This window comes from Myiozetetes cayanensis, unplaced genomic scaffold, assembly GCF_022539395.1.
Source record: "Myiozetetes cayanensis isolate MyiCay16 unplaced genomic scaffold, myiCay2020 scf3, whole genome shotgun sequence".
Taxonomy (NCBI): domain Eukaryota; kingdom Metazoa; phylum Chordata; class Aves; order Passeriformes; family Tyrannidae; genus Myiozetetes; species Myiozetetes cayanensis.
In genome coordinates, this window is record NW_026087521.1 from 60,968,552 (window position 1) to 60,981,031 (window position 12,480).

At 46.7% G+C, this 12,480-nt stretch overlaps 1 protein-coding gene across 15 annotated transcripts in view; it reads left to right on the forward strand.

Annotated features, from left to right (window-relative positions):
• The first annotated feature begins 6,244 nt into the window (after window positions 1–6,244).
• WNK1 (WNK lysine deficient protein kinase 1) overlaps window positions 6,245–12,480 on the forward strand; it is a 102,433-nt gene continuing 96,197 nt past the window's right edge. For 5 of the 15 annotated variants that reach the window (XM_050325483.1, XM_050325486.1, XM_050325485.1 and 2 more), the window contains exon 1: window positions 6,245–7,870. In XM_050325483.1, the coding sequence (XP_050181440.1) occupies window positions 7,085–7,870 (786 nt within the window). In that variant the 5' untranslated portion in view covers window positions 6,245–7,084. The remainder of the gene's footprint in view (window positions 7,871–12,480) is intronic. The other 10 variants (XM_050325489.1, XM_050325491.1, XM_050325490.1 and 7 more) reach the window with 5 other exon arrangements.

The following is a 12,480-nucleotide window of genomic DNA, read 5'->3' on the forward strand; positions in this document are numbered from 1 at the left end:
TGCCCAGCCTTGGACACAGATTTGAGCAACATGAGATCTGCTCTGACCTGTGTCATCTGGCAGTGGTCCCCAAGAGCTTATTTACCCTGGATATTTTTTCACTAGATGATAATTACACCACTGAAACGACGTGAGTGGGAAAACTTTGCACATGTGTAGCAGGGGGTCATTCAGATAAGGACTTTTGCTTAATTCACTGTCAGTACCAGTGTGGTATTGAAATGGTCAATAAAGCCTTTCACTACTGACAAACCACTACGGCAGACCGTGCATCAGCTGCAGGTTGCCAGAATGCGTTAACACTTCTAAGTTTGTGCCTTTGCTCCTGGTCCCCACAGGCTGCCGGAGGAGCCAGCTGCCTGAGCCCGCAAGTGGACAGCTCTGTAACGTGCACAACATGCCAATCACTCCTCCTGCTGAGTATTTGGCAAGGAGAGAAGTGACTCGAGGAGGTTACTCCAGATTTATATTGCTCCTTTCAGCCAAATGGTCACGTTCCTCTTTTCTCTAGGACTCCTGCCTTACTGAGAGCTCTGTCCTGCAGGATGTGGAGCCCCACCGTGAAGGGCTGAGTGCTCTCACTCTCCCCACTGCCAATGGCTGTGGAGAGCACTCATTATCCTTCAGGAATGCTCAACACCTTTCGGAAATGGCGAGCACCTTCCAGTGCTGGAGCTGGCATAAACAGCAGCAGAGCAGACTAATGTTTTGCATTTGGACCAGACTGTGTTTTTGAAGGACAGGAGGAAGTTCGTTATGCTGGATATAAGCCTGCTCCTGCTTTGACTGAAGTGAGTAGTATTTTATTTTTGTACTTTGATGTAGAGAGGAGCAGGACTGGACCTGCTGTGAGTGTGATTGATTTTCATCAGCTTGCGAGCAGCGAGCAGAAAGGAGGGCAGGTTGACTGCTGCACAGCATCACTAACAGCTTCAGTTGCAAACACAGCATCACCATCTTCCTCACACTTCCCTCCACCCACTTTCATCAAACAGCTCCTCTTCATTAAAGCAGTGCCCCTGCTTCTGTGCTTGCTTTAGAAGTGTTATGACACCGCTGTGAAGCACAGAATTCCCCAAAGCCTCAGAGAGAGAAAAGATAAATGAGGCATCCTGAGCAATTGACTAAAGACACAGAAAAAGGAAGAACACAGTGCTGATTTCAGCAAATATCTGCACTTCCACAACACTTACTCACTGTTAGACTACTTCATAAATTCTTTGTGCAAAGAAATGTTGCAAGAATAGCCACGAAGATGACACAAAGAATGAAGTGAGCAATGATTTTTCCTCTGCTCCCAGTAGGACCAATGTTGAATTTGGCCACAGCAACCTGCCATTATGGCTTGATACAGTTTGAAATAGTGCATGAACAGTAACTGAATCTCATCTCTGATCAAATGCAGAGTTTGAGTAATTTTAAATGTCCTTTCATCATGTTCCTGTTGTTCAACTTTATCAGAGTGGATTATATTTGGAGAATGTACATAGATAAATATGTTAATAATAAATACAATAGTTGATTAGATACAAATAACAGGCAACCAGCAGCACAGCCTACAATTGGCTCTAGACTGAAAATCATTACTACTAGAGTGGAAAATTGTACTTTGGTCTAAAAAAGAGAGGTAACAAACGAGCAATATATCCTTCTGCTGGTTCTCTCACTGATTTACTTTCACATGGTTAGAATACATTTGTTAATGTAGCTCAAGAGAATAGTGAAAAAAGGGAAAGAAAAGGAGTTATGCTTTCTATTCTAGTAGTTAGGATGGGGGTGGATGGGTGGGTGAAAGGGAAACGTAGGTTTCAGTCTGATGAAGAAGCACATGCTATGCTCCAGTTTTATGGTGCATGGCTATTGACATTTTCTCAAGCAATACGTAAGAAATGTCACATAAATTCGTCATCTCTGGAGTCATTCTTTCTCATACGGCCTGGCTGCTTCTTTCACTTGTCCATCAGTTAAAGCTCACACTTTGCTCAGGTGTCTTGCCTGTAGTGTGGACCCGTCTTCCTGCAGAACTGGCAGACTCTGAAAGCTAGGAGGGCACAAAGAGGGATGGTTAGCTTTGAGCCCTTTAAGACTTGCAGTTCTTGATCTTTTTTAATTCCCACGGTCCCTGCCTGTGAAGAGACTACCCAAATTCAGAGGTTTTGGCAGGAGTCATCATCCAACACCATCTGATGGACCACCTACTGCAGAGCCTGAAGACTTAAACTGCCCGTAGATTGCAGAGATGGTTACAATGATTTCATAACCGACCTGACTTCCAGAGCCATTTGCAAGTGCAAAACGTCACTAAAGATAAAAGACATGTAAGGTTTTAGAACAAGTTTCCAATTAACCTTGACTTGCTGGGGGGAAAAAACAAAGCAAAACAGAATATCTGAAAAGTTACCCTCATTTCTCAAGCATGCGGTCTTGAAATACTTTGTTTCACTGACTTCCAGCTGTAAGAAACAAAAGTTAACACTGTGGCAGAGGCCTAGATCCAAGAAATGTCAAGGAAAAAGGAGAAGCTGGGGAAGAAAAATTTGTATTGTCACTGCGCTGTGTTACACGGCACTGTAGCTACAACCTGGTAATGGGCAATAAAACTGAGATGAAGGGTTTCCTTTGAAGAGCACTTAGGTTATGGAATAAAATCACATGCATCAAAATTATGGCATAGCCTCCTGTATTGCATAATGTATTGCATAAGGGAAAATAGAGAATAGCTGTTTCACATTAATGCTTTGTCACATGGGCAGGTCATGGATGCCAACAGCGGATGAAATTTCACCAGAGAAAGCAAAACAGAAAAAAAGTTTTCTGATTCAGTCAACTTCAAAATCACACTTCATTCAGTGTAATTTTTTAAACTATTATTGTTCCGTGCAAGATGACTGTAACTAAAAAAGGCTTGACAGAAGAAGGGTATTTTTACTATGTCAAGTGTCAGCCCTTTCGATTCAATCAAAAGTCTCTTTGCCTGTAATTCCTCAAGTATAGTCAGACTCCTTATTTCTGTGGATTTTTCTTAGGGCAATGGGCAAAAGAAATATTTTTAATTGACTGAGGCTCTCTGGCACCAAAACTATTTTAATTACTTGTTTCTAAACATAGAATACACGTAGAATTTACTTTAAGGCTTATTAAACCTTGCTGCAATACTGAAATTTTCCATTTAGCCTAAACAGAGTTTTACAGATTAAAAGAAATAAAACTGAAGGGAAAGCAAGCCCACACTCTTTATTGCATTCATCTTTTTTTAGAATGACAAAATTAAATCAACACCCACATAAAATATAATTGCCAATATCATACCACTTCACTTTTCAGAGCCAAAGAAGACAAAATCCATCATTCCCACCTCCAGGTCAGCTGCTCAGCTTTTTTTTTTTTTTTTTTTTTTCTCTCCAAGAGGATTGCTCTGCCTACCTCAGACCAGAAGAGGAGCCAGTGAGAAGAGCCCAGTGTTAGGGACCTCTCATTTGACTTGGAGGACTAACCTTCTTGAATTTCAAGAGCACTAAGGAATGTGCTGGTTCAGACACCGGGGAGGTGCCTTTTTACATAATTACCACAATTTTTTTAGTGGAAGACTGCCTCAGGCCCCCTGTGGCTAGGCATGGCTGGGCTGTAGTCTCTTTTGCAAAGCTTTTGCTTAATTAACTAAGGGAAAATATATTCCAGAACAATGGGTGAAAGGCACTTGAGTGAGAGGGAGCTACACTCTGGGTCTCATTTAAACCACGTGTGCAGCCCACAGCGAGGTGGTTCCCCAGCTGCAGCTCATCTACCTTGTGCAGTAGATCACACGGTACATGACTGGGCACAGAGCTGGGAGCTGCTTGCCGAAGCCTACTGATGATGCAAGTGGAATTCACCTAACAGCTCCGTAGGCTTACACCACAGGGAATGATTTATCACTGTGTTATTTTAGCTACGTGCTCATGAAGTTACATCAGGCATCAGGCTGCAGCAAGGTTTGCTGTCCAGTCCTGCTTATCCCACCCAAAGGGTTAGTAAAAATGCAGAGGGCAGTGGGGGAAAGCAGATCTCTGCTTTTATGTAGCTCCAGAAGGCAACAACTGCAGTGATGCTGGAGTGGCCAGACCAAGGTAGATAACGGGACCTTTGTTGTCAGCTCTTCCTGGAGCTCAGCTAATATGTCTTACTACCCCTAACAGAATAAAGCTAGCAGGGATACACCTGCTGATGCTATAAATGAATCCTCATTCTGTTGTCTAGAGAGATGCACAAACGCCTGTAGTCAAGTGTTGAGTCAAGTGAAGCTGAACCCTGCTTGGTATCAGGAGAGATGTTGGTGCTGGCAGTGCAGCAGGGATGTGGCAGATTGAATTATGGGTTAATCAGTTTCGATCCTGTCACTTTGCTGCTAATCAAATTACCCTGTTCAGCTCGGCATAGTTTTGGAGCGTGTCTGCTCTTGGTCTGATGCAGTTCAAGCAGCACACTGATGAGTATACTAACTAAATTAACTTTTTCAGTGAAGGCAAGTTCTGGAAGGCTTGAGCCATGCAGATGTCTTTACTGTAGGGTTATACAACAGGGTACTTCTTGTCCTCTTTGTGAAGACTATACCATTGTTTTGTTTGCTGTTACAAAGGCTAAAAGGCAGGGCAGAAGGATGTACAGTAAACAACAATACACTGATTGCCACGTGTTGTTAATTTCATATTTGAGGAATATAAACATGTGAGAATGGGTTAGGCTGATGATTTGTGTCTGTGGAGCTCTGAAAAGGGCCACTTGTGCTACATTGCAAAGAAGGAGTTAAGGCCTCACATCAGCAACACACAACTTCCTCTAAACTGCTGGTTTAAAAGTAACTTTAGAAAAAGTGTTTGAAACAATGTGTTTGCTGGGAACTTATTATTTACACAGGGAAATTTCCTAATTTTCTTTTTTTTCCTCAATGTAATTTTTGATCTGTAGTTGCCTGAAAGTCATGGTACCAAATAATTTGCTCCTTCTTCAGTACATTCCAGTTGACTTCAAAAGACTGCTGTCGTAAGAAGGAAAGTGCTTGGTTTTGGTTTATTGATACAAAAGAGGAACATGATATAAATAATTTAGATGACTCGTCTGTGCCAACACTTTGTTAACCTGAAAGTTCCCGATTCCTGTCAGGGTCTGTGTGGGCTCTCACTGCTCCTCTGGCTGTTGTACAACCCTGGGTTCAATTGCAGCAGCTGAAGGCATGACTGAAGTGGCTGCAGGATAACACTTGTGTTAAGGACAGAGGCTGCAGATTCTGGGGCTTTTTTTGAACAATGCCATTTACATGGCAGTTATTTGCATTTTGGGTTGCCTGGCCACTTAGTGCCTCTTCAGATGGCCTAAATGGAGGAAAAACACAAACCCTCACTTATTCATGCAGTACTCAGCTGCATGGAGTTATTGTTGCCCACAATTTTAAAGGTTTTGAGAGGCTGCTTGAAAACATCACCCCATTACTGTCTACAGCTTCCTCACGAGAGAAACTGTAGGCAGTGATCTCTGCTCTGTGGGGACCAGGGACAGGACCCAAGGAAATGGCCTGAAGTTGTGTCATCAGAGGTTTAGGTTGGATATTAGAAAGCGGTTCTTCCCCCAGAGGGTGGCTGGGTACTTGGACAGGCTTCCCAGGGCAGTGGTCACAGCACCAAGCCTGAGAGAGTTCAAGGAGCGTTTGGATGATGCTCTTGGGTACGTGGTGGGATTGTTGGGATGTCCTGTGCAGTGATACGAGCTGGACTTGATGTTCCTTGTGGGTCCCCTCCAACTCTGAACATTCTGTGATTCTGTGAACTATACTTATCTGTTTATATACAATATTTAAATAAATACCTATATTTAAAGTATTAAACATGTAAGTGTAATGCAAGATCTGAAGAAATAAGCACCGTGAGCAGACTCGGTGTCTTTTGACCCGCCAGTCCTTGCTCGCCTACACCACATCGGCCCCCCGGCCCTGGCCCCACGCCGGGATCCTCTTCCTTTCTTTCTTCCCTCCCTCACGTACCCCGGTGAATCCACGGGCGGCTCCCCCGGCCCGGCCGGGCCGCTGGAAAACTACAGCTCCCATGGTGCCCCAGCGCGCTGCGGGCGCGGCCACCTCCCCGCGGCGGCGGGGGGAGGGCACGGCGCGCTGGCCGGGCGCGGGCGGAGGCGTGGCCGGCGGCGCGGCCCCTCCTCCCCCCTGTGCCGTGTGTCGGTTTCGGGCTCCCGCCCGTCGCCATTTAGCGCGGAGGCGTCGCCGGGGCGGCCGCGCTCGGTCCTGCCCGCCGGGCGCCACCCGGACTCGGCTCGGCGGCCCCCGGTGCTCGGCGGCTGCGGGCCGTGGGAGCAGCAACAGCGGCGGGAGGAGAAGAAGCGGCGGCGGCAGCAGCAGCAGCACTAGCAGCAGGAGGAGGAGGAGAAGAAGGGTTTCCGGCTCCGCGCGCGGCGGCCGCGGCTGTTGGAGGGAGCGCGGCCCGGCCGCGCGGGCGGTGGCTGCGCCTGCCGGGCGGTGGAGAGGCCGCGGCCGCCATGGGCGCCCCGGTGAGGCGGGGCTGAGCCCCCGGGACCCCCTTCCCTGCCCTGGGCCTGCCCGGGCCTCTCCCGCTCGCTGCGAGTGACTGAGCGCGGCGGCTTCCTTGGCGTGCGGGGCCTGCGCCCCGCTCCCTCCTCGGCTCCTGGCCCCTCTCCCTCCCCTCCCCGCACCGGCCCGGCTCTCTCTCTCTCGCTCTCCATCGCCGGGGGTAACCGCAGCCGGGCGAGGCGCCGGCGTCTCCCCGCTCGGGGGCCCCCCCCGGGTGCTCGGGGCTTCCCTCCCGTCGCCGCCCCCCGCTCCATCCCAGCGCCCCGTGTCGGCTCCCGGTGCTCCATGTCGGCCCCGCTGCCCGGCTCCCCGCTGCAGGATGGATGCAGACGCTGACCGGGGATCCACCCCGCCGGCCCAGCCTCCCAGCTCCGCCGCGAGGAGCCCTTGGGACCCTCCTCAGTTGCAGCTGCAACGGCAGCCGCGGCCGGGCGCGCTCCCCGCTCAGTGACCGGCCCTCCCCTCGCCTCCCGCCGCCGCCGCCTCGCCACAGCCGCGCTCCCCCGGGGCACCATGTCGGGGAGCGCCCCGGGCAGCGGCGCCCCGGCCCCTCGCTTCCTGGTGCCCCCGCCGCCGCCGCCCAAGAACGGCTCCAGCTCGGACAGCTCCATCGGGGAGAAGCTGGGAGCCGCCGACCACGGAGCCGCCGGTGCCGGCGGGTCGGACGGCGGGCCGGGGAACGGCGGCCGCAGTGAGGAGTACCGGCGCCGCCGCCACACCATGGACAAGGACAGCCGGGGGGCGGCCGCCACCGAGCACCGCTTCTTCCGCCGGAGCGTGATCTGCGACTCCAACGCCACGGCCTTGGAGCTGCCCAGCTTGCAGCCCGCAGCGTCCTCGGCCCCGGTCTCGGGAGGCAGCGCAGCTCCCTTGGTGTCCCCTCCCGAGGGTGCCGGCCCGACCCCTTGCACCGCTGTCAGCGCCGCCCAAGCCCCCTCGCTGCTGCAGCAGCCGCCGCCGCCCGCCCCGCTCCCCCTGGAAGAAGGACAGGCTGCTGAGGAGCCCCCAGCTGCCAAGGATGCCGCCCCGGTGCTGCCCAAGGAGGAGGAGGAGGGGGACGAGGCAACTGCGCTGCCCCCTACCAGTGCCGCTGGCAGCCTATCAGCTGCCACCCGGGAATTTGAGGAGCGGAGAGCACAGCAGGAAGACATCGAAGAGCTTGAGACCAAGGCAGTGGGCATCTCCCCGGATGGCCGCTTCCTGAAGTTTGACATCGAGATTGGAAGAGGCTCTTTCAAAACTGTGTATAAAGGACTGGATACGGAAACCACTGTGGAAGTTGCCTGGTGCGAGCTACAGGTAAAATAAATAAATGAAAGCTGTGAATTACCAGAGCACAGTCACTCTCCCAGGTGCTAGGCTCCGTGCTTGAAGGAGGTAAAACCCATCAGCACGAGGTCTGCTCAATTCAGAAGGAGATGCAGACTTTACCTGGGGCAGTCCTTTGGAGTCAGTTTGCCTTTTAATTATTTTAAATACTGTGCTCTCTGAAGAGTGTTTTAGGTTTGCCATCACAAAATGTACCACAGTTGTGTTTCGTATAGCGTCTTGTGTTTTACGCCTCCAAAAGGTAGCTTGGAGGATTGTAAAAATACTTGTGTACAGCTTCAGGGAGGCTGAGGGGAAATGGGTATGTAAATGTCAGCTTGAGCTAGACTTAGTTTTTCAGAATTTGTTTGGGTGTTTTTTCTTTAGGAAAAAATGCTAAAATATTAATTTCAGAGATGTTTCGTGTGTTGTGGCGGTGGATTCCTGTAGGGGGTAACTCTAGAGTATACACAAGTCATGTAGTGTTTCACAGCATTTAGTTTTGCAAAACTGTTTTTTTTTTTTTTCATTCTGAGTTCTAAGGTTCATACTTGCTAATAGGCACAAGGAAGGAAAGAAATTATCTTTTTTCTGAAGCTCTGAAAGACCCCCTGAAGTTTAAACTTTCCAAATGACTGGTGGGTTAGACTGGACTAAGACACTACTCTGTAGCCAAGTTTCTAGCCTGAGCAGAGCCAGAGTTCAGTAGGAGCCCAGTCTAACGATGGCAGGAACAGCCTTTAGTTCCATGCGAGTCAGAGCTTGTATAACTGAGACGAAGGTTGCTGTGCAACAACCTTAAAAGAACTGGGAATTGTTTGGAGTACCGGCAGCAAATACCTGGTGCAGTAGTTTGTTTTCACAGCCTCAGCATTAAGTTAAAAGGTTAGTGCTTGTTTCTTAGTGTTGGGTTTTGGTGCAATTCATAGAGACGCTCGTGTCCTTTATCTTTATTGTTGTTTGTTTTCCCATCCAATTTAGGACAGACAAAAGAGCATTGGGTCAAAATCCCAAAAGTCTCCATAGGGTTTTTAGGCAGTTAACTGCTCACAAATGATTGCTACTGCACCAAAACTTTCTCGAAAGCGGTTTTAAATCAGTTCCAGTCAAGCTGCAGGAATTAAGAGATTTCTTGATTTGTGTTCATATTTGCCTTTGAATGATTGCTCAAGTGTTCTACCGGTATCTTGGTTCATTATGATATTGCCATTATTCTGTGCTTACTGACTGTGGAAGAAAGTTTTCTTTGTGGCCCTTAAGCATGCCCTGCTCCTCCATCCTAGCAAAGTACTTTCTATGGTGATGTGTTTGAGCATTACTTTTAAATTAAAAGTGAAATGATCAAGTGTTGGGCTCTGCTGAAGCTTTACTTGTGCAATTTGAACTGTGGGGATAATAATAATCCACCAAAGCGATAGGACTTTTATTTTACATTTTAGTCTTTGCAATTTTCGAGTTCTCTGACTTTAACCTCTGAAAACTGTTTTTATCTTCACACTTACTTATCAGAAACTCCTGTCAGCTTGGCATCAGTTGTTTCCCACTAATGTTACCTTTGTTGAAGTATCTTAATCGTTACCGGTACCATGTGGACAAACTGTGTGAAGAAGTACCTTCTTTGTAGGAATTTAATAAAGAAGCTCATTTATAAAGGGCATGTTGCTGGGCTTTCAATTGATTGAAGAATTTCATGAGTAGTATTCAAAATGACAGGTCACAAAAAGCATGAATGAAAGTATTTGTAAGGGGGAAAATACTTGATGTTTTGCTCAGAGGTTAACTGCATTCATTACAGGAGTGCCTCGTGGGTTAAATTATTCCAAAGGCTGTAGTTTCCCTCTCCTAAGGAGACTTAGTACAAAGTGACAAATTTGAAACACCAGTGTAAATTTTATAGCTGTTAAAAGTATTTGCTGAAGGAGCTAGACTCTACAGCCAACAGAACACTTTAAGCTTAAGTCTTATTGTTTGTGTCTAGAAAGAAAAGGAGGAATTTGGTATTTATTGGTATGGTGGGTATATCCTCCTCTTTCTCTAGGAAAATATAATTGTTGACAAGTTGATATTTGTTATGCATGATTTGTATCAAAAGACAATCTGCATTCACAGAGATGGACTCAGATGTTATTGGTTTTCCAGAATGCCATGAGCTGAGGATTGGTGAACCTTCAAAGCATAATTATTTTATTAGGGAAAGGTGAATGATTTTCTTCCATGCTCTATATTACAGTAACCATAACTAACTGATGGTTACTTTTAATTGTCCTGAAATAATGTTCCTCAGCAATAGCAGAGCTTTCCTTCTCTGTGTTCATGCCAGCAGGCAGAGGCGTCTGGGCTGTCCCACCTCCCTAGAGTCTTCTAAACAGCTCTACTGAAGAGTTTGTGATGGTCTCTGGCAGAATGACATTTTAATGCTGAACAATATAACTGTACCTCATTTTAATATATAAACTCTACATGAATAAAGACTAAAACCTGATTCTCTCAACCTGCTTCCTTTCAGAGGAAGTTTGGAGGCTGTGTGTGGAATGCAGCTTGTGTTCCCAGGTTGTTGGTGAGACTCTGGAGAATATTGCTCTATATCCTCAAGGCTCTTGAACTGCCTTGTAATTCTCCTTCTGGTTGATGTATGGAACTGTGGAGGAAGCAGGAGGAAGAGCTGAAATCCACTAGGTCACCAAATAGTGCTCTTAGTATCTCCAGCAAGCCAAGGTCATGGCTAAGACTCTAGTTTTTCTTGATCTGTGGAGGATGGGCCAAGTTTGCAGAATGTGAACAAAAACCCAACAGAGGTGTGACTGATGGACTATCCCAGTTTACTTCGTGACCTGTGTAAATGAAGCAAATTGTAACTGAACCCACTTGAAATATTGGGTGCAGGTATTTAAATATGATTTATTTGCCCTGCTGTGAGTGCAGTGGAGCTGTGAAGAGCTCAGCAGCAGCTGCTTCATGCCAGTGCTCAGCTTCAGTTGCTGCAAGGAGATTGTTAGTGTAGTGTTAGCCTTCAAATACTTTTATTCCCCTTGTATATATTCATCTCAACTCTAGTTATTCTGAGTCAAGTGTGCCTCCTACTGTTGTCATTAGCACATCTCATAAATTGAGTGAAATAGTGGGTAGGGTTACTGCCTAAATGGTCTTTAAATAGATAGATGTTGGCAAAAGTGATAACTACTGCTGTTTTCTATTTTAATTTCAAATAACTCTTCCTGTACAATTGCATTATTGGTTAGTCTTTCTGAATCCCTTTTGAGCTCTGAGTCGTTCATCACCTCTGCACAGTTCAGGTAACATTGTGGCTAAAATGTGATGCCTTGCCCTGTTGCATTGTTCGTTTATGCAAAGCAATACTCTTATGCCAAAAGTAGCAAGAGTCATATTGTTGACTGTAAAAGCCAAATCTTGGTGCTACCATGTCATCCCTCTGAGGCCCTGTGTGAGTTGGTTTTACATCAAAATTGTCATTTAACTTCTGCTTTGCAGAACAGTACAGTCACTTGCTGGACTGCAAAGTCTTGTATCTAGAATTATTGTTCTGGGTTATGTCATTCAAACTAGTAACTTCTCTAATATGAAAGTGTGCTTGGTGATACAGAGGTAAATTGGACTCTTTTTTGAACTGTATATTTGTCAGGCATTCGAAGGCTTATCTTCTTTCATTTGGACAGTGTGTTCCCATAAAGGCAGCACGATTTATCAACTGTTATTAGAAAGATATTTGCGTTGGTTGGAAATCCATTCCTGGTAAACTGTGTACGTTGGAGAACAGCACTGCTTGTCTGGTATGTGCTGTGTCCCTCCTGTGCTTTGTGTTCTTTCACAGAAAGGGTGGGTTTGTCAGTCAGCAGATGCAATTCACAAATGTGTTGCCTTGCTGATACGTTGCTTTGCCGTTCTTACTCTGGCTCCAGTGCAGTGGCAGTCGGGTTGTTGTGCTTAACAGGTGAGCTGCTGAAGGAGAAAAGGAGCTTGAGGGCTCTCCCTAAGCAACATAGAGCATCTGGGGGTAAGAAATGAGTTGGACAGGTGGAAGTGGTGCAAGAAGTGTTTGTTCTGGTTCCTGCTTGGAGGGGAAGCTGAATGTGAATTTGGTTGCCTGTAGTTATAAATCATTTGAGTAATAAATTGGTGCAGGGTTACATGTGTGCAATTCTGTTGCAGATGTTTAACTACAGACCAAGTGTGGTGTACAAGCACTTCAGCTTACAAATGGATTTTTCTTCTCATTGGCAGTAGCACTGAAAAACGAGTTGGGAACAAGCATAATGCCATGACTGAATGTGAACCATGAGATTCTGTAGTGCACTCTGGTAAAATGATAATGCAACTGGTTGTCAATTTGTTACAGGAAGCAGTGAGGTACTAAATAATATTTCCATCTGTCAGAATTTGTCTGAGTCTAGCAGTGTTAACTTAAAACTCACAGTGCAGGAAGTTACTTGGATATGGTGTATATCTTCTTTTAGTGACACTTCAGATTTAACTATGCCTATCTTTATCTTGTAGACTTAAAGCTATATTTAATAGTGATTTTTAGGTCAGCAGACAACAATGGAATGTAGTTTCTATACTCTGGAGTATAGACTCCACTGCAG